Source organism: Blastocystis hominis (assembly GCF_000151665.1).
Source record: "Blastocystis hominis, Singapore isolate B (sub-type 7) whole genome shotgun sequence assembly, scaffold_19".
NCBI classification, from domain to species: Eukaryota; class Bigyra; order Opalinata; family Blastocystidae; genus Blastocystis; species Blastocystis hominis.
In genome coordinates, this window is record NW_013171826.1 from 246,031 (window position 1) to 268,587 (window position 22,557).

At 47.4% G+C, this 22,557-nt stretch overlaps 5 protein-coding genes; 4 read left to right on the forward strand and 1 right to left on the reverse strand.

Annotated features, from left to right (window-relative positions):
- Positions 1–1,042: 1,042 nt before the first annotated feature.
- On the forward strand, positions 1,043–2,949 carry GSBLH_T00002355001 (uncharacterized protein). XM_013040902.1 has 9 exons: positions 1,043–1,217; positions 1,253–1,324; positions 1,356–1,501; positions 1,530–1,618; positions 1,647–1,871; positions 1,904–2,035; positions 2,066–2,159; positions 2,190–2,387; positions 2,417–2,949. The coding sequence occupies exons 1-9, from the start codon at positions 1,187–1,189 to the stop codon at positions 2,549–2,551; spliced, it is 1,122 nt and encodes a 373-aa protein (XP_012896356.1). The 5' UTR covers positions 1,043–1,186; the 3' UTR covers positions 2,552–2,949.
- A 23-nt stretch (positions 2,950–2,972) lies between these two features.
- Positions 2,973–3,569, reverse strand: GSBLH_T00002356001 (uncharacterized protein). XM_013040903.1 has 5 exons: positions 3,509–3,569; positions 3,372–3,465; positions 3,279–3,337; positions 3,154–3,245; positions 2,973–3,122 (listed from the first exon to the last, which is right to left on the reverse strand). The coding sequence occupies exons 1-5, from the start codon at positions 3,531–3,533 to the stop codon at positions 3,042–3,044; spliced, it is 351 nt and encodes a 116-aa protein (XP_012896357.1). The 5' UTR covers positions 3,534–3,569; the 3' UTR covers positions 2,973–3,041.
- Positions 3,570–4,098: 529 nt separating this feature from the next.
- GSBLH_T00006436001 (uncharacterized protein) lies at positions 4,099–6,833 on the forward strand (the record flags this gene model as incomplete). Its single annotated transcript, XM_013040904.1, has 10 exons — positions 4,099–4,140; positions 4,173–4,418; positions 4,453–4,649; positions 4,681–4,911; positions 4,942–5,466; positions 5,498–5,648; positions 5,679–6,122; positions 6,153–6,554; positions 6,585–6,738; positions 6,769–6,833. 10 exons carry the CDS (start codon positions 4,099–4,101, stop codon positions 6,831–6,833), a joined length of 2,457 nt encoding a protein of 818 aa, XP_012896358.1.
- Positions 6,834–7,392: 559 nt separating this feature from the next.
- GSBLH_T00002358001 (uncharacterized protein) lies at positions 7,393–8,947 on the forward strand (the record flags this gene model as incomplete). Its single annotated transcript, XM_013040905.1, has 3 exons — positions 7,393–8,565; positions 8,600–8,740; positions 8,771–8,947. The coding sequence occupies 3 exons, from the start codon at positions 7,393–7,395 to the stop codon at positions 8,945–8,947; spliced, it is 1,491 nt and encodes a 496-aa protein (XP_012896359.1).
- A 2,655-nt stretch (positions 8,948–11,602) lies between these two features.
- GSBLH_T00002359001 (uncharacterized protein) lies at positions 11,603–11,933 on the forward strand (the record flags this gene model as incomplete). XM_013040906.1 has 1 exon in its annotated part: positions 11,603–11,933. The coding sequence occupies one exon, from the start codon at positions 11,603–11,605 to the stop codon at positions 11,735–11,737; it is 135 nt and encodes a 44-aa protein (XP_012896360.1). The 3' UTR covers positions 11,738–11,933.
- Between the last annotated feature and the right edge of the window lie 10,624 nt (positions 11,934–22,557).

Sequence of the window (22,557 nt, forward strand, 5' to 3'; positions counted from 1 at the left end):
GCCGCCGCCGCCGCCGAACTTCCAGCTGTTCTTGCCGAGCAAAACCGGGTTCCCCATGCCGCCGTTCGCCCAGATGGCTGCGTTTTCTGAGAGTAAGCAAACGGGAGAGAGAGAGAGGTACGATCAATGACGATCATGGGGGCGCGGAGAACGATCGTGCCGCCGCTTCCGCCGGCTCCGTAGGTGTTTCCGTCTTCGCCGTTCGCTTTGAGAGAGCCCATGACTTCGATCTTCTTTGACTCGAGCCAGATTCGGCCGCCTCCACGGCGACCGGTTCCGGAACCGAGAAGATAGCTATCCATTCTAAAGGAAGGAGGAAATGAAGATCCCATACTCATTGAGAGGATTACCGACGATTTGAGCAACGTCGTATGCGTAGGTGAAATAGTCATCCACGTCTCGACCGCCTGAACCTCCATAGCTAGCACCATTGATGTCACTTCCCTTTCCAGGACCGGAATCGCTTCCAGCATTGGACACATCAATCGAAGCGTGTTCCCGGATGGATATCTGGTATGCGAATATGTTGACAGTCGATGCCTACTTCAAACAGGTCCCAAATGTGTACATAGATTGTGGCATCATTTGCTATTACAAAGGAACCGTTCATTCGAAAAGCAAAGCTGCATTCAACACTCTTACACACCAACGATCCGCAACCCTTCTCGTTACATCCTATCATAATGCCTCCTTTCCCAGAAAACACAAAAGTATTATTCGCATGCTTCTACACGTCATTATCCTTTCCTAAAGATACTGTAAAATCATGGATTGTATATATTTCGCATGTTGTGTCTAAATTACCAACATCGCATAATTCTTCGGCTCGTGTATAACAGATGACAAGAAGAGTTGCCACATCTAGGTAAAAGTGCATCATAACGCATACAGAATAAAAGCATCCTCCTTCTTGAGATATAGCTCGTAAATACACCAAAAACTACACACACTCATTATTCCAAATTTCCTCCATTTTTCCTATCTCAATTGTTTTCCCTGTAAACTCCACTTACTATTTTCCAATTCAATGGCCGAGCAAACTCCCGAGCAGAGCGTTTATGGAATTCCCGATTTTGCTTTTAATTCGAATGGTTGGGGTCCATGTTCCATTCCGGAGCAATTTCAGGACTTGCCCCTTGAGTCTTTTAGTCGAGATGATAAGTTGGGAATGATTATCGATATTAATATGCTTTCCGGTATGCAGAGACTGCAAAGTAGTACTTGTGCTTTTTTGTGGCATGCTCACACATAGATGTGGAACAGAACGATGGCGACTTCGTCAAAGTGGACAAAATGCACACGCCCGTGTCTCACAAGAGCAAATGTGGGATTCTTGGTCTCTCTCTGAGGAATAGTGCTGCACACAAAGACAAAGGCCAGCTACAATGCGAACAACGCAAACCAGGCGGCGTCTGGAGGCAAGGGTCGCAGTTCGCAGAAGAAGGGCGCTTCGCAGTACCAGCGTCGTAACTATGACTTCCTGCATCTGCCCTCGATCACGGTAGCTGCATTTCGCGGTTGTAATCTAGATCAAAAGTACATGGCCGAGCCTGTTCCAAGTGGATTTCCGCGATCTCGCGCAACTCACTCTCAAAACCCTCCCCGCCGTCTCCGAATTGTTTCCCTACCCCTTCTCTCCCATCTAGTGCTTCGTGCGGTAGCTACAACACCTACAACCCGCTCTATGACTCGGTCAACCTCAAGAAAACCGCGGCTCTGGAGGACCACGCAGCGAGCGGCGATCTGAAGGTCACTTCCGTGATGAAGGACCCGTTCATCGCGCAGCTGGTGAACTCCAAGGCCGCGCAGATCTACACCACCGACGTGGCGCTGTCCCAGCTGATGGTGGCGATCCGCTCGCAGCTGAGCTGGTAGGGAACCGTGGAAACCGCGTAACGGGAAGGGATCTGGAGGTGATCAAGAACGAAAACGGCCTGTTCATCTCGCACCGCGACGGCGTGTTCGACCAGTACTCGGTGAACGAGACGTCCGCGGATCTGCCGACGGAGGAGGAGAACAAGAACAACTGCTTGTGGTAGGCGTGGAAGGGAGGGGTGATCGGCAGGAAGGAGGTGACCGACATCAACCGCGACTTCGCCAAGCAGATCATGACGTCCGAGGTGACGGCCTGCGAGTTCCCGTCGCCGTTCCCCGACGATGTTCGCTCGAATTCTGCGGGTGAGGCGTAGAACCCCGAGAAGATCAACCGCATGTATCGGTACCGGAAGTTCACGCTGTCGGACGGGCAGGTGCTGCTGGTGCGCACGGAGGTCCACGGCGTGCAGACGAACCGCGAGAAGCCGCAGCTGCTGAACGCGTACGCGGTGAACGAGTGGTGTAATCGGACGCCGCTGACGAATCGCTGGCGAAGCAAGCTGGCGGCGAGCGTAGGGATGAGCGAGGGGGTCGAGAGTAGCCGGGCTACGCGCTGACGGAGGACATGAAGAACAATAACTATCGGCTGTCGAAGTGGGGCGTGCAGGCGGTGCTGGCCGGCGTGGATTTGGTGAAGATCGGGTATGTGAGTCGTCGGAAGATGGACGATATGTAAGGGAGAGAGGGAGGGCGATGAGCGGTAGAAACAGCGGACATGTGATTCTGGGCGTGCAGAACTTCTCGCTGGAGACGTTTAAGAAGCAAATCATGCTGAACGAGCAGAACATGTGGGCCGTCGTGGAGTATTTCGTGAAGCTGCTGAGCAAGGAGGAGAACGGACACTACATTCTGATGAAGGATCCGCTGAAGGGATTCATTCGAGTGTATCGCGTGCCGGAGAGCGAAGTGGAGGCGATGGAGACGCAGACGCTGAGCAAGGAGGAATCGGAGTCGGAATCGGAATCGGAATCGGAGTATTCGGAGTATTCGGAGTATTCGGATTATTCGGGCTATTCGTATTCGGATGAAGAGTAGTAATGATGATGATGATGATGGGAGTGATGATTGGATTTTGGAGTGTTTGTGGAAAACAAGGAACTAAACAAACGAACAAACGAACGAACGAACGAATGAACCTGAAGAATTGGAAGAACTGAATTGCTGACTTAACCCCAAATACGTCTTGGAACACTACGAGGATCCGTGATACGCGTTGTAGGCATCGGCTTCTCTGTAATGTCGATTGTCTAGTGTCAGAACACCACTCACACACCCAACCTGCTTCTTGTTGAAAGGATTCCAAGTGAAATGCACATACCCCTCCGTCAGCGCATACAAAGTGTGATCACGACCCATGCCAACACCTTGCCCTACAAATAAGGCAAAAAGTCTGCGAAACTCACCAGGATGGAATTTGGTTCCCCGCTGACGCATAATAATGTTTCCCGGAATGACTTTCTCTCTAACTCATTATCGACACTCAAAAATACGCGTACCCTCCGAATTTCTTCAAACCCAGATATTTTGGATTGGAATCACGCCCGTTCAACGTCTTTCCTCCCGACTGATTATGCGCAAATCGACAAAACACTAGAAGGTCATGCGAAGGTCATTACAACTTGCCTTGGGGTACAACAGAACACGGAGCCGTGAAGCATCTCCCAACACGCAGTAGAAGCGACATTTTGCGAATTTGGAAAAAGCACAAGTAGCAGAATAGGGGATCCCACAGAATCGTATTCTTACAAATGTACGTCCCTCGCTGAAATGATCATTCAATGCACTACAAACACGCTGCCATAGCGATTTGTAAGATCAAGAAGAGTTTTCAGCTTTAAACCCATCACGAACTTAACAAAACCTGGCTTGGGTGAGGTACTACTTCGCAATATTTAAAAAGCGGACGTCCGCCAAAAGATACGCCCCTTCCAAACGTGAATTCCAAAAATCATTGTTTCACGGGAATCAAGACTTTCATATTTCTTGAGAATTACGAGCGCTTACTCTAGTCTAGTTGTAAAAGCGGACGATGGGAAATTCTCAAGGGAAGGAAATCAGTACATCCAAGTTGACTGTTCGTATCAAGGACATTCTCTATGAAGGTGAGATCGTTGACTGCATTTGTTTAATTGGATAGATAGCTACTGGAAAATCTATCTAGCTCATGATATTGAAACAAACCAAGTTTATGATGTGCGAGTAGCGACTTTTGATCAAGGAGATATGAAGAGCCTAAACCGGCTAAAACAAGAAATCTTTCAATGGGTTGAAATCCAGAGGCGTTGCTTACTTTGTAGAAACACATGCCAATCCATGGAAATCTTGTTCGCTACTACGACTCCGAGATATATAATGAAGAAAATTTGGTCCGAGGCGTCATAATCACGGAGCATTGTGATGGTGGTCTTCTCTCGGATGTCGTAACACAGACCTATCCGCAGACGTTTTCTGAAAAGATGCTACTCGCCATTTTGCGTGACGTAGCCTGCGCTCTGTTTGTTCTCCACACGGAAGACCCTCCCGTCAGCTATCGCAACGTCAATGTACGCGATCCACCCAATCGTTTTGACGACCTAGCCCAATTACATTTATGTCCATGCGAGTGGTCGTTGCAAACTGGAAGCTGCGCGTTCTATGACATCCAACATGATCGTATTTGCGTTTCCGACTCTGAATGTGCAGACTCCCCACACCATGGAAGAATCTCGCATCGTGGAGCAACAGCTCGAGTTGGTGGCGGATCCCGCCTATTTTCCCCCCGAATTTTGCGATCTGTATCGTAGCTTTATCTCCCGTAACGTGCAGCACCTCGAACTCGAAGCACCGCAAGATTTCGGAGAAGGTGGACGTGTGGGAACTGGGCATTCTCATGTACTATCTGGCCTTCTTCTCGACACCCTTCGAATCCGTCGACGGAAAGATCGATACGCGATCGCTCATCGCGGGCCGCTTCACCTTCCCCGCCAACGAGGCCAAGAAATACTCCGCGGAGTTTCTCGAGATCATCCGTCGCCTGCTCACCGCCGACGTGAACAAGTGAGTCTCCTCGCTTCGCCTCACTCGCAGACGGCCGTCGATTGTCGACGTGGTGGTGAAGGCCTCGGGGTTCACGCGCTGGCGGATGACGCAGGAGGCCTCGGCCGTGCTGGACTACGCGCAGCAGCAGCGTCGAAAGCCTGTGCAGCCGAAGCCTCAAAGCAAGAAAGCGACGCTGACGAGGCCGAAATCGACGTCGGTTCCGCGCGAGCGATCGAACAAACTGCAAGTCACGAAGCCGGCGCAGCGCGGCAGCTCCGGAAAGAGCACGTCTTCTGGGAAATACTCGACGTCGCTGGAGCTGAGCGACTCGGATCTGTCGTCGAGCAGCGACGTGGATGATTTGGTGCAGCAGAAGCGCGAGGCAGGCGAGATGACGGACCGGATCCGCACGTCGATGCTGCAGTACTTCGGAGGGAAGAAGAACCACACGCGGTGGGTGCTGAAGTGCACGTCGCGCGTTCCCGAGCCGCCGCCGCGCCGATCGATGAAGAAGATCGCGATCGCCGCGTACGAGAACCACTCGATCGACTTCTATTTCTCGCTCTTGTCGAAGTGGGCGCGCAGAGAGAGGGCTGACGGATAGACGGCCGCTGTTCGCGAGCGAAATCGTCGCCGTGAAGGCGCTGACCACGACGCTGTGCGTGTTCCAGCTGAGCACGCAGGAGGTCGTGTACCAATCGTTCAAGCACGTGTCGCTGCTCAAAGAGATCTCGACGCGCTGGAAAATCGTGGAAGTGGGGAAACGGCGAGGGCGCGAGGCGTAGGAGAGCGAGGACAAGCGGAAAGACATGAACTGGGCGCCGTTTATCTCGCGCTTCGCGAACATTCTGACGAACAAGGTGTACTTCCTGAACAAATACACGGAGTTCGGAATGAACTACGCGCTCGTCGAGGGCGCCGAGCTCGACGTCGAGGACCAAGTCAACGTCCCCGCGCGCCTCTCCACGCTCCTCGCCAATCTCAACCTGGCGCTGCGCTGGGCGCTCGCCAACACGGACCCGGTGATTAATGGAGCGATCCGCCCGATGATCGAAGAGGCTCACTCGATCTATCTCTCGCTCACCGTGGTGATGGCCGATCTGCTCAGCAAGAACGACGAGCCCGACATCGTGCAGTCCACGCTGGCGCGCTACGAGGAAGAGCGGCTGGCGCTCCGCGAGATCATCATGCGCGCGAAGAACATCCAGGAACTCAATCTCTTCGACGACGTGCGCGCGTGATCGGGGTTTGACGCGTAGATTCCGAGCATTCCCGCGAAGAGCCCGCTGGAGAAGCATCCGCGGCGCGCGCGTGCAGCGGCGCGGAAGATCCTGGACAGCTTTATGTCGGTGGGGGACAACGACATGCTGGAAGAAGCGGATCTGGACGATGAAGACAGCGGGTCGTCGGACAACGAGGAGAACGTGCACCTTCTGGGCTCGCTGTACAAGGTCACCGCGAAGGGAGCGATCGTCCCGCTCATCGGCACGGTGGGAACGCAGCGCGCGGAGGAGAACACGCGGCAGGCGATGAAGAAGGTGCTGATCCGGAAAGAGAACAAGGTGTGCGTGGAGTGCGGCCGCGCGCCGGTCAAGTATTTCTCGGTGAATCTGGGCGTGTTTCTCTGCGCGATCTGCCAGAAGATCCATCAGCAGCTGGGCGTAGGAGCGGTCGGGGCGCGTTCCGCGTAGGAAAGCATCAGCGAGGTGCACAGCACGACGGCGAAAGTGCTTCGGCCGGAGTGGGTGGCGGCGGCTGCGGAGATTGGGAACAAGAAAGCGAAGGCGTTCTGGGAGAATCGGCTGCCGGAGGAGAAGCGACCGGCGCTGGACGCGTCGCCGAGCGGTAGGGACGCGGGAGCGATGTGATGCGCAGCGTGGGCGTCGTTTTTGAAGCAGAAATACATCCAGCGACTGTGGATTCCGGTGGTGGTGAAGTAGGAGCGGGAGCAGGGATTGCGAGCGTAGGTCGAAGTCGAAGCAGGAGGAAGCCAAGCCCTCCGACGTGGAGGAGGATCTGCTGGATTTGGACTATTCGGGACTCGGTCCGGCGGCGGTGCAGCAGGATGTGGGGTGGAGCATGCGGCCGAGTCTGAATCATAACGAAGGGAACTATGTGTTCGATAAGCGAGGACCCATGCTGGCTCCGGTGCGTTTGAATCAGTCCATTACGCCGATCCCCGGAGGATTCGCCTCGCCTCCCCAGCCGCAGCAACCACTAATGCCGATGCAGGGAAGGCAGCCAACCATGCAGCCAACCATGCAGCCAACCATGCAGCCAACCATGCAGCCAACCATGCAGCCAACCATGCAGGCGTTGCAGCCAGTTTCATCAATTCACTCTCTTCAGAATGCTCCCCAACCCTTGCAGCCAGTTTCATCACTTCATCAAATCCAGCCCATGCAACCCATTCAAAACATGCAGCCCATGCAACCTCTTCAACCCATGCAACCAATGCAGCCAATCCAACCAATGCAGCCTCTCCAACTCATTCAACCCATGCAACCCATGCAGGCGCTTCAAGGCCAGTCCTCGCCTCCCTTCCATTCTCCGCAGCCTTCCCAACCCCTGCAACCCTTACAGCCCTCGCAGCCCTCCCAATCCTCCCAATTCAACGCGGGCTTCGCTTCCCCCGCTCCCGAAGCAGTGAGTCTCTTCAACGGTCCCTCCTACCGCGCGATGAATCCTGCCCGTCCCTCCTCCACCTTCTCCGTCGACTACATGTTCTCCCCCAACCCCCAAGAGCCCTTCTCTCCTCCCCAGCCTTCCGCTCAGCCCTTCGCACAGCCCTTTGCCCAGCCGACCGTTCCTCCTCCCGCGCCTTCTCTGCTGCCTTCCCGCCCCGCCCAGCTGCCCAGCCTCCTCGGAAAGCCCGCTGAAGCCTCGAAGACGACCATCGTTCCGCTGATGAATCCGGCGCGCGAGCCTCCAGCGCCAGCATGCGAGCCGCCGACGCCGACGCCGACGCCGACGCATCGTCGCGGCTTGTCGTCGGTGGTGCGGAACGCAGGCCTGGTGGAGGACGATTCGAGCGAAGACGAAGTGGACTACGAGTCGCGAATCGAGAAATCGGAGAGCCAGGCGGACGAAGCGCTGAAGCGGAAAGTGATGACGGCGCTGCAGTCGGCGTTGAGCGATTTGCAGCTGACGGGGATCCAGATTCGATGGTCGGAGATCGAAGTGGACGAGCGAATCGGCGTGGGAGGCTTCGCGATCGTGTACCATGGAATGTATCGCGGGTGCGAAGTGGCCGTGAAGAAGCTGCGCGTTAGCAGAATGTCTGCGAAGGCGATCCGCGATTTCCACTCGGAAGTGGTGCTGATGCGCGCGCTGCGGCACCCGAACATCGTGATTTTTATGGGGCTGGTGATGGATCCGGTGTGTTTGGTCACCGAATACTGCCACAACGGCAATCTGTTCGATCTGCTGCACGACACGGTCGACGAGAACGAGGAGCACTACGCGGTGCAGATTCCCTGGCAGCGTCGTGTTCGGATCGCGCTGGACGTGGCGCGCGGAATGAACTTCCTTCACACCTCCACGCCGATCATCATTCATCGCGATTTGAAATCGCTCAACATCCTCGTGGATGAGAAATGGACCGCGAAGGTCAGCGATTTCGGCCTTTCTCGCTTCAAGGTACTCGATGTTTTGCTCTTTTCATTCTTTTTAGTCGGCTGCAGCCCACGGAATGATGACTGGGCAGTGCGGAACGTATCAATGGATGGCTCCGGAAGTGATCGGCGGACACATTTACACAGAAAAGGCCGATGTGTACTCGTACGGAATCAATCTGTGGGAGTTGCTCACTCGGAAAATCCCGTACGATGGCATGCAGCCGATGCAGGTAAAGCAATCGAAAGAGGATGAAGGATAGGTCGCGATGATGGTGCATACACATAAGAAGCGATTGCCAATTCCAGATACGTGTCCTGAGTGGTATGCGACGCTCATTCGGGATTGTTGGGATCAGGATCCGGATGCAAGACCTTCGTTTGCAGAGATCATTAAGAGATTGAAGAGAGGAGGACCCGCTCCGACTGTACTGAATTGAATTGAATTGAATTGAATTGAATTGAATACGTTGCATTTTTATGAAGAGTTTTTCCATGTCTTGTTGTTTGTTGTATCAAGGAAGTTGAGAAATGGATTGGTTTGTGTGGGTGAATCAAAAGAGAAGGAAGCATTTTCTTTCAAGGAATGAAACAAACAAGCAAGAACATCGATAGCAACACAAAGCAGAGCAATTGGACCCTGACGGAACGATGTAAGGTTAATGTTTGTCCACAAGACGGACAAGTTGGGCAGTAATATCTACAAAATAACAAGCAACAGTAGCAATGAACTGTGCACGTTTCTAAGTCTGACTCTATTGAACGAATCTGGCAACATAATGTTCTCAAGTCTTGGAATATCTAAATCATCATCAATAACCAGAAAGAACGAACTTTCAAGATGCACATCACAAGCAAAATAGAAACTGCCCCAAACAGCGGTTATTGAAATTAGATTCCAGAGATCTACATTCAATCACTTCACACCATTTCTCCCATACTTCGCATTATCAACGAACAGGATTCATCCCTTTGTCCGCAAAGCGCCCATTTACCAAGTGCAATGAATCGCAATTTGGGAAGATCTATTTCAATTATCTCATCCCTTTCGATTCGATACTTTCTATGACCGTTGACAAAGATTCACGGAATGTTTGACCGCCTAGTTCAATCGATTCGAGATTTGGAAGATCTGCAGAGTCATCATTTCAACCCCTAAGCAAACCTCGGACAATAAAGGTGCTACCGTAGAAACAGTAAGAAAATGCATTTGCAAAGCCTATTTTAATGGATTGCAGCGACAAAAGACAACTCAACTGGAAATCCCCAGCAAAATCACTAAAACTGTTATCACCAATCTCTAGTGATTTTAGTTGTTTACAATTCAGAATGTGGAATGATTTCCATCTATTTTTCTGATTCCCATCTCGGCTTTGAGTGAACGAGTTACTGCCGATTTTGATCGTTTTCAATCGATTCAATCCATCGATCTTGAATCTTTGCACTGAACTACAACAATTGTTTCCAATGATAATAGTGGTCAGCGAGCCAAATCGATTCAAATCGAGTATGTCATTATTATTATACGTATTTGAAGAAATGGATAATGCAGTAATATTGTCTTGCAGTCTATCTAGTTGGCTCAGATCGGAGACAATGGCTTGTCGTGCAACAGAGAACAAATCAGTGAGAGTTCGAGAGACATCTATTTATAATACTGGAAACAAAACTACTGGAAATAGTCTGTGATTGAACATTCCAAAACGGATCATTATCATATGTATCTTTAGGAAGAGAAACCGATTCAAGACTTGGTATATCTAAGCTATATTACGATTTATGTATTGAGTACTTTCTAGGACTACTTTTTTGTAATGTATGAAACTACCTCCAAAAGAGAAAAGGCGAGTTAATTTGGGAAGATCTAATATCAATCTCTCTGTTCACTAATATCTACTTCGCATTGTCAGAGAGCAGTCTGGATCTCCAGATCTACCATTAAGAGCATGAACATAGAGTTCAATAGACTGTAGAGAAGGAAGATCTATTCCAATCATCGCATCGAGTTAATTCCATACTTTCGAATACATCTGACTTTGATGTACTAAACGAATTACGGCCTAAAACGATAGATACAAGGCTAGGAAGATCTGCATATTGAGCTTTAAAAGTACTATGTACCTCGGAGTACAAGGGAGCTATAAGCAAAATTCTTCGAATTGTTCTGCTTGCTACCAATCTGAATGGATTGCAGTTGTGGTAGATTCTTCAATTCAAAGTCTCCAGCAAAATCACTGAAACTATATTCACCAATTTGAATGGATTCCAATGATTCACAATTCAATAGGTGGAATGATTTCGATTCATCATTTCCATTTCCATTCCTTTTCTGAGTAAATGAATTCTTGCCGATTTTGATCGTTTTCAATCGATTCAGTCCATCGATTTTGAATCTTTGCACGGATTCAAAACAGTCATTGCCGATTTCGATCGATCGTAACCACGCGAATCGATTCAAATTTAGTTCATTCAGATCGTTACAGCAATGCGGTGAGATCTTCAAATCGGTCACTTGAATACTCAGATTCCTCAAATCCTCTGTTTCCTTGATTGTTATCGTATTATCAGGAACATAAAATAGCTCCTGCATTTCCTGCTGGCTATACCATCCACCGTACAGATTCACGCCACTCACTTCTTCTCCATCTTTCCATTCACATTCTCGAGTAGCGATTCCAGTCTCTTCATCAATCAGACATCCTTTCCCTTCACGAACAAATCGTTCATTGTCTTCATCATAACGAAAGCCACCCATATAGATCGGAATTCGTTTGGTTGGATCTAAACTGTCTGCTCCGTTTCGCTTCAATTCTGTCATCGTGTCTCCCTTAAAGAGTCGAATTACTTCTTTCAACAATCCTTTGCTCCAAATACCTTCTACGACCATGCTACCTTCATTTTCGTTATACTCTATGCCCCAACCTTCTCTTTGGAACTTATTATTGCATTCTCCGTGATACATCAAATGTCCTGTTGTGGCTGACCAGATTTCCATTCGAAGTCCTTTCCTGTGGTTAACAATCTTATAAAAGTTGGTTTGCTCGGTGATATCTCGAAATCGTTGACGGAACTCAACTCGTCCATTCTTATAAGCAATGAACTCATCCAATTTTACTCCTTGTTTAGTTTCTTTCCATTGTTGTTTCAATACGTTATTTTCATACAAATTAACAGAGCCTGTAACAGAACGCAAAAGATATTCATTTTTGTGTTCTCCCTGGAATCGCTGAACACTGTATTGTATTCCCCTCTTTACCAAGGTTTCTGGATCGCCAAGCGTAGTATATCTATCAAGTAAATACTCAGCTCCGTTAATTTCGGTCAACGTTGCTATTCATTAGCACGGGATCAAGATAGTACATTCTCCAACCATTATATTTGACCTAAAATAAAAAAATTATCTGAATAATAAGGATTCCCCTTATTGTGCTGTTTGTTGACAAATCCGTTGAGAATCGTATAAGATGTGGATGGGGAAGCGTTGCCAAGAAGTGTAGATGTGCCTGCGAGGCTTGAGCGTTCAGAAAAGAGAGCATGATTCTGAAAGGTAGATATGGATGATATTTTATCACAACCACTTGCAATTATCTGAAGGCACAATTCAATACCCTCTACGTGGTATTTCAGGCACTATACAAATCTAACTGAGACAAGGTTTTAATTTATGATTCAAGTATGAGTATCGATAGCTATATCGATTGTGTGTAGGAATTAGTGCGAATATCCATCAAAAGAGGAAATGCACTTTGTCATGCTCATAAGTAATTCTTGTTTATTTACACTATAAGCAATGGAATATCGTATTGTGGATAAGAGTAGAGTGTTTGGAAGTCAATCATAGACACCTTTATCTAAAAGCAGATTCAAAATGTTGTGGAATGCGATAATTCACAATAAAAATACATTTTTTCACGAATTGATAGTGAGAATAGATGCTTTTGGAGAAATCAGTCAGAAATACTCGAAAGGTCATTCATTTGTATGAGAATTTGAGAATATTCACATAGAGTTTTCATTTCACTCCTCAGTCTGTCAATTCAAGGATTGATATGAAAACCAAAAATACGGACAGAATAAATAATACATTGGCATGTATTTCATAGAAGAATCCCAAATACTGGAGATCGAAGGGACGATAATCACATGCTTTAATCAATGCTAAGATAATCTTGATAGGCTTGTAATCGATGTTAGTGGATAGTACTGTAATCATGAATATCATATGACTCTTGGTGGATTGAAGATAAATACAGTTTTCAAAGGTAGAATGAGAGTATACGATAGGATCCTACGAATATCGATATTAGAGGTAGAATGTGATTGTTCAAGGTAAATAATCAAGGATCATAGGAAAGGGAATGAGAACACTTCTACAAACAAATCATTCATTAGATATTGGCTATTATGGTAATGGACTATTTTCTAGAAAAATAGGGCAACTATTCCATTTATTAATTAACTTGCTGTGTGCGCAGTTTAGCAAGTATAGTATATGGTTTTCTGTGTTTTTTTGCGACTAAGTAACAGGATGATGACATTTTACTCTGTCAGCCATAGTAGTATTCACCCATATATCTGTTTTCGTAACACAATAGGTCACGTAATAAAGAAGCGTCACAGAGTATTCTATTGTAAAACACTAGGAAGACTGAATTGTGAATCACAAAAAAACCTTAATACTTTTTACAGAAATGGGTATGCATAGAAATAGATTCATAGTTATATAGATTGTAAGTATTATAGTTGTGTGTCAAAAGGGCAGAAATCAAGGATATTTGTGTAAAAAAGCAAATGATGATGAAAGGAATCAACTAATGGTGAGAATAACTGAAGGTATCATAATTTGTCAACATCTTTAAAATGCACTTAGATAAAGAATCATGAGGGATTTTTTGAACAAACCAATTGAAATCTGTTGAAGAAACCCTTCTGCTGTTATTTGGGGCAAGGGCACTGAAACGAACATGGAAATGACCATAATACTTTTCGACCATAAAATAAAACTAGTAAATACACATATATTCGGAGAACAATCAACTAGGCATTAAAGAAGATACTTAGCATTTGCTGATTGGTAGTCATAGGAAGTAAAAACTATGCCATAACGACACCACACTGTGTTGACAAATTGGCAGAATCCACATATCATTTCTCTAGAAATCAAATTGATTTGAAATTTGGACTTGCATACTTTGGAACAACAAACAATCATGAATCAGTTATTAAATAGAATATTCATTTGTTAAACAATTCATTTCACAACGATAGCCAGTACTTGAAGTGATATTGACAAATAAGAATCGATATTTGGTCATTATAGCGAAATACCAACCTTTTAATCGAGATAGTATGATAAAAGAGTGATAATGAATGCATTTTGAAATCAATGAACTGAGTTAATGTAAACAAATCTATGTTAGTAATAGAAAACTGATATCCTTGTGTGGATTTCTAAAAGGTGCAGGATAAAACGTTGAACAAAACATACTTTCACTTTGGCTGCGCTAATCATAGAGTACTTTGGTTAAGGTATTGCCTTGAATTATAAGAAGAGAAAAACACAAAATCGATGCTCATTCAAATCATTTGCTTCAGTATTTCACTGAAATACTCTACTCTTTGATTAATTTTTATTTCCATGTTACAACCCCATTCACTCATCTTCTTGATATCGAATCATCATTTATCATTATCGTATATCAAACATCATTGCAATACATTTTGAATGAGGATTTTCAGTTTGGTTCAGAGAAATGAACAATCAATTAAAAATACAAACTATTGCAGGAATTCTCAAATGACTTGTTATAAAGTATTGTTTTAGAGAACCAAAATATGAAATGGACTTTAATATCCAAAAATAAATAGATATAACAATGTCGATTACTACTTCATCATCATCATCATTAACTGTTATACGTTGAGTAATTCACACAATTATGTAAAAAATGATACTTATGATCATATTAACAACTACAGCACCAAGGCATCTGTGTGATGTATTTGATATTTGGAGTCGATTAAACTGTAATACAATTTCAAAACAAGAAACAACTTCTAACCTAGTCTTTTATTCAAATATCTATAAATTACACTCTTTTAAAAACATCTCTATCACAACATAGATTCAAAGATTACTGGGTATGTCATTTATTATCTATTATCTTTTTTGACTTGATAATCATTTACTGGATTAGAATGTCAGAGTTAGTAACACTGACAGAATGATATTAATAAACGATATTTATGTTTGAATTGTAGTCATCTTTTTTGTACCATTCCACAGCACAAAACAGCACAAATCTCTGTTCAATATTCCTATTTAGACGTATTTGATATATCAACAATCTATTATCATGATTTCTATTTTTCATATAAATGATTAATACACAGAATGATGTGTATATTAATTATTATTGTGTATGATAATTCAAGTCAGTGCTTGCTTAAGCATTTTCCTTGATAACGGACTACGTCACTACTGGATGCATAGGGTCCAATGTATATTATTCTTGAGTGGGATATAGAATAAACTACAGAACCGCATCACTATTTCTATGAAACACCCGATCTCTCCACTTTCACACAAAACATAAATACCTCGTTTCAGTCTATATCTGGGCAATGCATCCTAATGGAAGTGATTTCTACTCTTCTCTGTTTCTCGATAATCGGGGTGTTCACTGAGCTAGCCAATCCCCTTCAATACAAGCTTCAACAGCTGAGCTTTTCTATTGGATGCACTATTCAATACAAACAATTCACAATATAAAAATGACCCAGTTGCTTGTTGCTCTTTGTACATTATTTTGAATCTCTTCTACGAATAGGTTTATTTGTGGCGTCTCTTTCTTGCGATGCTGGCCACCTCTACTTAAAGGTGATAAAACAGAGTGAATATGCAGCATCCGATGAATCCTTTCAAATTATGATGGGAAGTGAGGTAGTTTACGATAGTCCCCCTTTTGTCAACTACGAACTTCGTGAGCTTGACATTTGCATTCCTGAATCGTCAACACGTCAATACTGGCTGCAATTGCGAGATACGTATGGTTGCTGATGATCTCTCAGGTAGGGAGGGAACAAGTTGGACCAGTGGATCCTGGATTGAGATTCAGGGCCAGTATAATAATACGATCTTCAAAGGTACAATGATCGCCAAAACAATGGAGCGTTATCCTCTTTCCTGTATGATTTTCTTTTTCATAATCACTAGTACTAATGCCAATTGAAAAAGGGTCGTCATGGAAGATTACCTTGAATTCTGTTTCTTCTGATTGGAAATCTATTCTTTATGATGACGATACTTGGGAGGAAATGTCTTCTGGTATGGTTAGTACCGGTACCCAATACTTCCGAAAGCATTTTGCTGGCATGTCCTCGTTAGCCGCCTATGAGCTTCGTGTTAACTACCAATACGGTGTTATCTTCTACATTAATGGCTTGGAAATCTACAGGGATAACATGCTACCGGGAGAAGTCAGCTTCATTACTCCCGCCTCTGCAAGCTACGAATCGCTTTCTTATCGCGGTGTCATTCGCAGTGCCTCCGAAATCGCATCCGTAGTCAACGTCTTGGCCATCGAAATACACCTTCCTTCAACCGTTTCGCAAGCAAATGTGACTTTTGACGCCTGGCTCGCGATCTACGCGTCTACCGTCCTGAGCTCCGGCGATTCGTGCTACGCAGTGTCGTTGGAGCCGCAGTCACTGGAGATTTCGACAGGAACGCATGGAGAATACGTGCTGGATTACAATAAAGGATCGTATTGGGGCGTCAGCGCATTAACGAGCCCGGAATGGCTGCGAATGAGTTACAGCAATGTGTAGAAGGCGGGAGAGGGGATTGAGAGAGTAGAGAAATCGCGTTCAACGGCGTGGAGCTGTTCCCCTCGGTGAATCCGTCGAAGTCGGCGAAGAGCTTCCAGCTGGAGGCCTGCCAGAGTGACTGGGAGGAGTGCACTTCGCTGTTGTTCGGAGAGAACGTGGAATACGGTTACGAAACCTACCTTGTGGCCTCGACTCCCTTCTCCAATACTGGCTACAAGGCCATTCGGTTCACTGCGAACGGTAGCAAAGCAGTTGATGTGTGAGTTATAGAAGCGGTCGCTGGGCAGTTGTGGGTGTACGAGCTCCATCCCTTGGTCTGCTCCATCGCCGTCCCCTCGCTCATGACCTTGTCCGCTACCGAAGTGACCGTCATTGCTACGGTGGATTCCGTATCGATCGCTCCGGTGGTCAATGGGTTCTCTGGATGCTCGGTGAGTCCCAGCTTGCCTGAAGGCCTCGAGCTGCACGCAGACACCTGCCAAATCACGGGAGTTATCACAGCTCCACAGTCGCGAACGGAGTACTCGCTGCACTCGACTTCGGGGGAAGGTTACTCGTCCGTCTTCGCGATCACCGCGTTGGCTTGCTCTGGAAATGTGATCGAAGTTACCCGGACATATAAAACGAGCGCGAGCGAAGAGGCGTGGAGCATTGTGGACGATGCCACGGGATTCGCTGAATACACGGAAGCGTTGGAGTCGACGCAGGTGGTCGGAATGGATGTGAGTCGACGTCTCTGTCTGCCATCGAGCCGCTACCGCTTGATGCTGTTCTCTTCCAACGCGTACTGGACGAAGGAGTCCTTCATCTACATCCGAACGATCACTGGAAGCCTCAAGGAAACCATTCTGCGCGCTCGAATGGACGACAAAATGGGCGCGGAGTCTGTGATCGTTTTCAATACGCATTACACAATTCCTGCCGAGTCAACGTGGTACTACAAGATGGGTTCGGTGCCCGAGAATTGGAACAGTGGCATGGTCCAGGGATGGGAATCGGCGTCGATGGGGTCCTTCCCTGATTCCACCAATCAGATTCAGCTGTACAAATCCACATTCACTATCGATTCGCTCGATGGCGTGGGTGGAATTTCTCTGAATATCCGCTATCAGTACGGCTGCATCCTCTATTTCAATTCATTTGAATCTTTCCGGAACGGAGTCGATGGCGCTCTTTCCACGGAGTCGACGAGCTCTCACACCTATTCGGAAGTGAAATACCGCGGAATTACGCTCCCAATTCGTTCCCTCACTCAAACTCCCCACGATTTCGTGTCGAAGGGATTGAATACGATCGCTGTTGCTTTGGTAGCCGCCAATGCAAACCAGAAATCGTCTGTCTTTGATCTCACTCTGCGTATGATCGACTCGACCTCCTCGGCGCGTGTGTTCGACTACACCGTCGAAGGAAGTGGGTTTAGCGGGACTGCCGACTCTGTATTTTTGGACTACTATGGAGCGTCGATCTACAAATCGACCTGCGTCGCGAACTACGTCCAGATCCAATTCAACGACGATCGCCGCGAGTCCATCACCTCCGTCGTATTCAATACCTACTACTACAATATGAATTATCTGCCCGGAGGCGTTACGATTATGGCCAAGAACGACGGGGACTGGGAGACGCTGTCTGTGCAGGAGGGATGGAAGTGGTGGCAGGCGCCGCAGGCGAAGACGGTGCGTTTGTCGGCCGAGAAGCCGTACAACATGTTCCGGTTTGTGAACTTTACCACGGGAAATCCTGACGATTGCTACTGGAAACTCAATCGAATCGGGCTCTATCTCGACAAGACGGACGTCCAGGTCCCTGATCTGACGTACCCCAACACGACCGTGTACCGCAACATCGAAATGGCGGAGCTCTATCCGTCGAGCAATCTCTACAAGGACTTCTCCTGCAGTATTCTTCCGGAAGGATTATACATGGATTCGGCGACTGGAGTAATTCTCGGAACGCCTACGCAGCCGTTCTCTTGGCAGATGATCACAGTCTCTGCGAAAACCATGTGGAATCTGGCCGTGCAGACCACGTTCTTCATGGAGGTCATCGTTTGCCACGATGGAAAGAGCCTCATCACCGCTAATATCCGCACGGATACCGTTCCCGCACAGATCAACACGCGTCTTTACCCGGGAAGCTCGACTGCGTATACGCCTCTCTACGAATTCGAGTCATTCCCGTCGAATACAATGGTCTACCAGGACTTCTGCCTGACCCACGGCTTGTACACCTTCGTAGCCATCGATTTGGCGGTGAACGGCTGGTATTTCCCTGCCGGATACCATCTCTCCGTGGATGTCGGAACGCTTCCGTTCGAGTTCTCGCATGTCCCCGCGGGAGAAGAGATGCCCATTCAGGTGAGCACGACGTTCTCGAGCTTGCTGCCGTTCCAGATCGAGTATGACTATTGGAAGTTGTGGAGACGCGCGGAGAGCGTCCCTGCGGATTGGAAATTGGCTTCGTATAATGACTCGGAATGGGAGAACTTGGTGAGTTCGAACATCACTGACTCGCAGTCGATCACGTTCTACACGCGAAGAACCGTAACGATCCCCGATCTGAGTGTGTATCACGTGCTGAATGTCCATACGCACTACTCTGGAGGTCTGATCGCTTATTTCAATGGCCGCATGGTGGCTCGATTTAATCTCCCCGATGCGTTCGATTCCGAAACGTACGCTCTGGAGCATCACGACGGCTCTCTCTTCTCTAAATTCCACGTCATCTTGCCGGTAGTGGGCGCCCAGAGCGGCAGCAACAACGTCATCGCGTTCGAGATCCATCGACACATCGACGACGCTTCCAGCGACGTCGCCTTCGACGCGACCGGCGTATTCGGCGTGATGGACTGTTCCGAAGTCGTGGATTCAGTGATCGACGTGGAAGCCACCGACGTGTCGAGCGGCGCGGAGGGGCTTTTCGACCTGGATCCGTCGTCTTTCGTCACGCTCTCGAAGCAGAAAGACGCTGTGGTTCGCTGGACCGTCGAGAATCGCATGGGAAGCGCGTTCAACGCTTGGGGATTCGTCGTGGGCGTCGCTGTCAACTCGATCAGCTGGGAGTTGGAGGGCCGTTCGGAGGGTCTGGACGACTTCGTGTCGATTGCCAGACGTGTGGAGTACAACCAAGTCGATCGTGTCAAGGACATGGTCGCCACGCCCGTGGGAATCGCGAGCTTCCGCGAGTTCCGCTGGACTTCGCTGGCCGATCTGCGATCAGCCCCGAAAGTCTCCGCGATCTTATTGCAGTACTGCGTGGCGCAGGGCGATATCTGCGAAGGCGTGGACGATTACCCGCCCGTTCAGGAAGGCCAGATCTCGCCGTCGCGCTGCCCTGAAGGCTACTCTGGCTTCACCTATCGCGAATGCCACGACGGAAAGCTCGGCGAAGTCCACACCGAGAACTGCACGATGAAACTCCCCGGACTCTTTCACTACTCCAAGTCGCTTTTTTCGCTCGCAATCGGACTGAAGAGCGAGATCCCCGCTCCGACGTACCAGAATATCGTGACTTCCTTCCTGATCGACAATCCGGAAACGATCCCCAATGGCCTGCAGTTTAACAACCAGACGGGAGAATTCTTCGGCGTGGCTTTGAACTACACAGAGCCTCGCAATGTTACGGTTTATGCGCTGAACGAGCGCGGAGCGGCGAGCATAACGATCCAAATCGAGGTTCGGGATGCGAGATGCGAAGCGGACGGCTATTTCCCGATGACTCCTGCTGGAGAGGAGTTCGTGTTTGTGTGTGAGACGCGAGGAAATTACATGGGGTCGCTTAAACGGAAGTGCATTGTGGGAGAGATGGACGGCGTGTGGGGAAAGACGCGGGGAGTTTGCATGGCTACACCACTGGCCATTGTGTTGATCGTGGTGGCGGTTGTGGTGGTGTTGGTGATTATTGGTTTAATAGTGAAGGTGGCGGTGAAGAGATACCAACGGAGTGTAAGATCTCGACCTCCACAAAAGAAAACAGTTTCTCTTTTATTGTCTGTTTGTTGTGATACATGCCTTATTTGAGCTGTCGTCTGTAGGGATATGGGAAATGATACTGATCGACTGTTTTCAGAGTGTTATTCAATGGTTTTTGTATGGGTTTGGGAGCACACAATTTTGAATTTGTTTTTGAAGGGACAGTCACTAGAATTATATTAAATAGTATTATCGCATAAAGTCACTATGGAAGAGTCAAGATTGAATGCCTATATTGATTCAATTCAGCAGCTTGGAGCCCATAATGGTGTGGTGAGTGGACTGAATAAATGGTTTATTGTAGGGAGGCCTCGGACTTGGTGATATTGGCGATTATGAAGTGGTAGAAGATGAGGAAAAGAAGAAAGATCCCAAATATGGTGGGTAAAGGTGGTTTATTTTATTATCAGAGTTGTATAAGCACTTTGTAAAGCCTGGTTATCAGCGAATTAGTAAGAATCTGACAATCTTTTCTGATGACGATGGAAAAGAGGGTAAATTGAATAGTGGTTTTGCTATTTTAGATAAGAAAGGTAAGAAGAGTGAGGACAAGAAGGAAAAGAAGGGCAAGAAGGAAAAAAAGGATAAAAAGAAAGAAAAGAAGGATAAAAAGAAGGATAAGAAGGACAAGAAGGATAAGAAGGATAAGAAAGAAAAGAAGGATAAGAAAGAAAAGAAGGACAAGAAGGACAAGAAGGACAAGAAGGACAAGAAAGAAAAGAAGGACAAGAAACACTCCAAGCATTAGTTATACCGTCTTTTATTCTATTATTTGTATAACCACACTCAATCCTGTAGCAAAATAAACCACCCAGTATTTCTTCAAACAAACACTTGAATGATGAGCTCGGTGATGCTTGACGTAGGATGATCGGAATGTATTCCGCATCGGACGCGGCTGAGCAATATTCACCGTCTGGCTCTACACTCAATCAAACGAACAACAACGCACCTTTTTCTTGAAAATTCCCACCACGACAGAGATAATCACAATGACCACAATCACAGCAACCACAATGCAAGCAATGAAAAAGATCCGCTTCCAGTCAATTCCTGAACACTTCCCGTTCATACACGATCCGCTTTCACAGTCTTCTTTCACAGAACACATCTGCGAAGACGGACATCTCGCTACGCATTCGGTACCTCCGCAATCCACATCCGTCTCTTTTCCACTGATCGTTCCATCATAGCATGTATATGGCTCCGATGAACTCTGAACCATCATCTTCGTTAGAGAAACATCCGTGACTCCCAATCCAAGCGATTTAAACAACGTCGTAAAAGCAGAACTCGAGAAGAACGTCTCGATGCGATCCATGATGGTTTGCGCTTCATCTTTTGGAATCACAGTCGTCATCTATGATGCATGTTAAACACAATACAGAACATGAATGCGCAGATTCGTGCTTTCTTCTGCCCAAATATAAGGCAGAATTCCAGGATGGCCTCGCCGGCGCTTTTCCAATCCTCGAATCATCTTGTTTTCCACTTCCACATCCACATCCTCTTCCTCTGTTTCTTTCATTTCCCATACGCGGATAGCCAGGCTGGAAGAGGACACATCTGCAGCAGCGGAAGCAGCCAACCGAATCGATGTTTTCAGATAGGCAATCAACTCATCATCGCTGTTTTCTCCCCAATCGACATACATGGTTAGTGTTGTGTGGAGAATGTGGTGTGTTGTATTTGCAGCAATCGAACTGTCGACCGCTAGGTCCTGGCAACTTTCGCCAGTGTAAGGAGAGTAGCAAATACACCCACTATCCAAGCACATTCCTTGATCGCTGCACTGCGCGTACAGCAACAATCCATCAGAGAGGTTCCATCCCTTCGGACATTGCTTTCCTTCAGAAGGTTTGTCTCCGTCCTTCACAGTAGTGAACGCAATTCGAGTATCCGCAACAGAGTTAGCGATCAGCGGACCGAAAGGTTCCCGACCTGCGATGTATGCAACGTAATCAGTGGTTGGAGTCAAATTGGTGATGTTTAAGGTGTACGAAGTCTCCGAAAGTGCCTGCATTTTCTGTCCCGTTGTAATAACGAGGGAAGATTCGGGCGTGAGAGCGACCGAACGCGAGTAATGAACCACGTAGAGCTCCACTTGCTTTGTCGTAGTCACAGAGAGAATCGCATAGCGAGAATAAGCCAAAATTGAGGGCGATGATATAGAAACTCCCTTGTAGACGATTGTGAGTGTTGGAGCATCCACGAGCTCGACTCCCGAGGACGAAAGCACCGAAGAAACC

Excerpts from the sequence above, each read along its gene's own strand:
- GSBLH_T00002355001 (XM_013040902.1), top strand. The coding sequence starts at position 1,187 with ATGCTTTCCGGTATGCAGAGACTGCAAAGTA. Across the intron at positions 2,036-2,065 it reads AACAAGAACAACTGCTTGTG|GAAGGAGGTGACCGACATCA; the intron begins GTAGGCGTGGAA and ends GGTGATCGGCAG. Across the intron at positions 2,388-2,416 it reads GAAGCAAGCTGGCGGCGAGC|CCGGGCTACGCGCTGACGGA; the intron begins GTAGGGATGAGC and ends GGTCGAGAGTAG.
- GSBLH_T00002356001 (XM_013040903.1), bottom strand. The coding sequence starts at position 3,533 with ATGCTTCACGGCTCCGTGTTCTGTT. Across the intron at positions 3,466-3,508 it reads TCACGGCTCCGTGTTCTGTT|TGTTTTGTCGATTTGCGCAT; the intron begins GTACCCCAAGGC and ends ATGACCTTCTAG. Across the intron at positions 3,338-3,371 it reads GGTTTGAAGAAATTCGGAGG|AGAGAAAGTCATTCCGGGAA; the intron begins GTACGCGTATTT and ends ATAATGAGTTAG.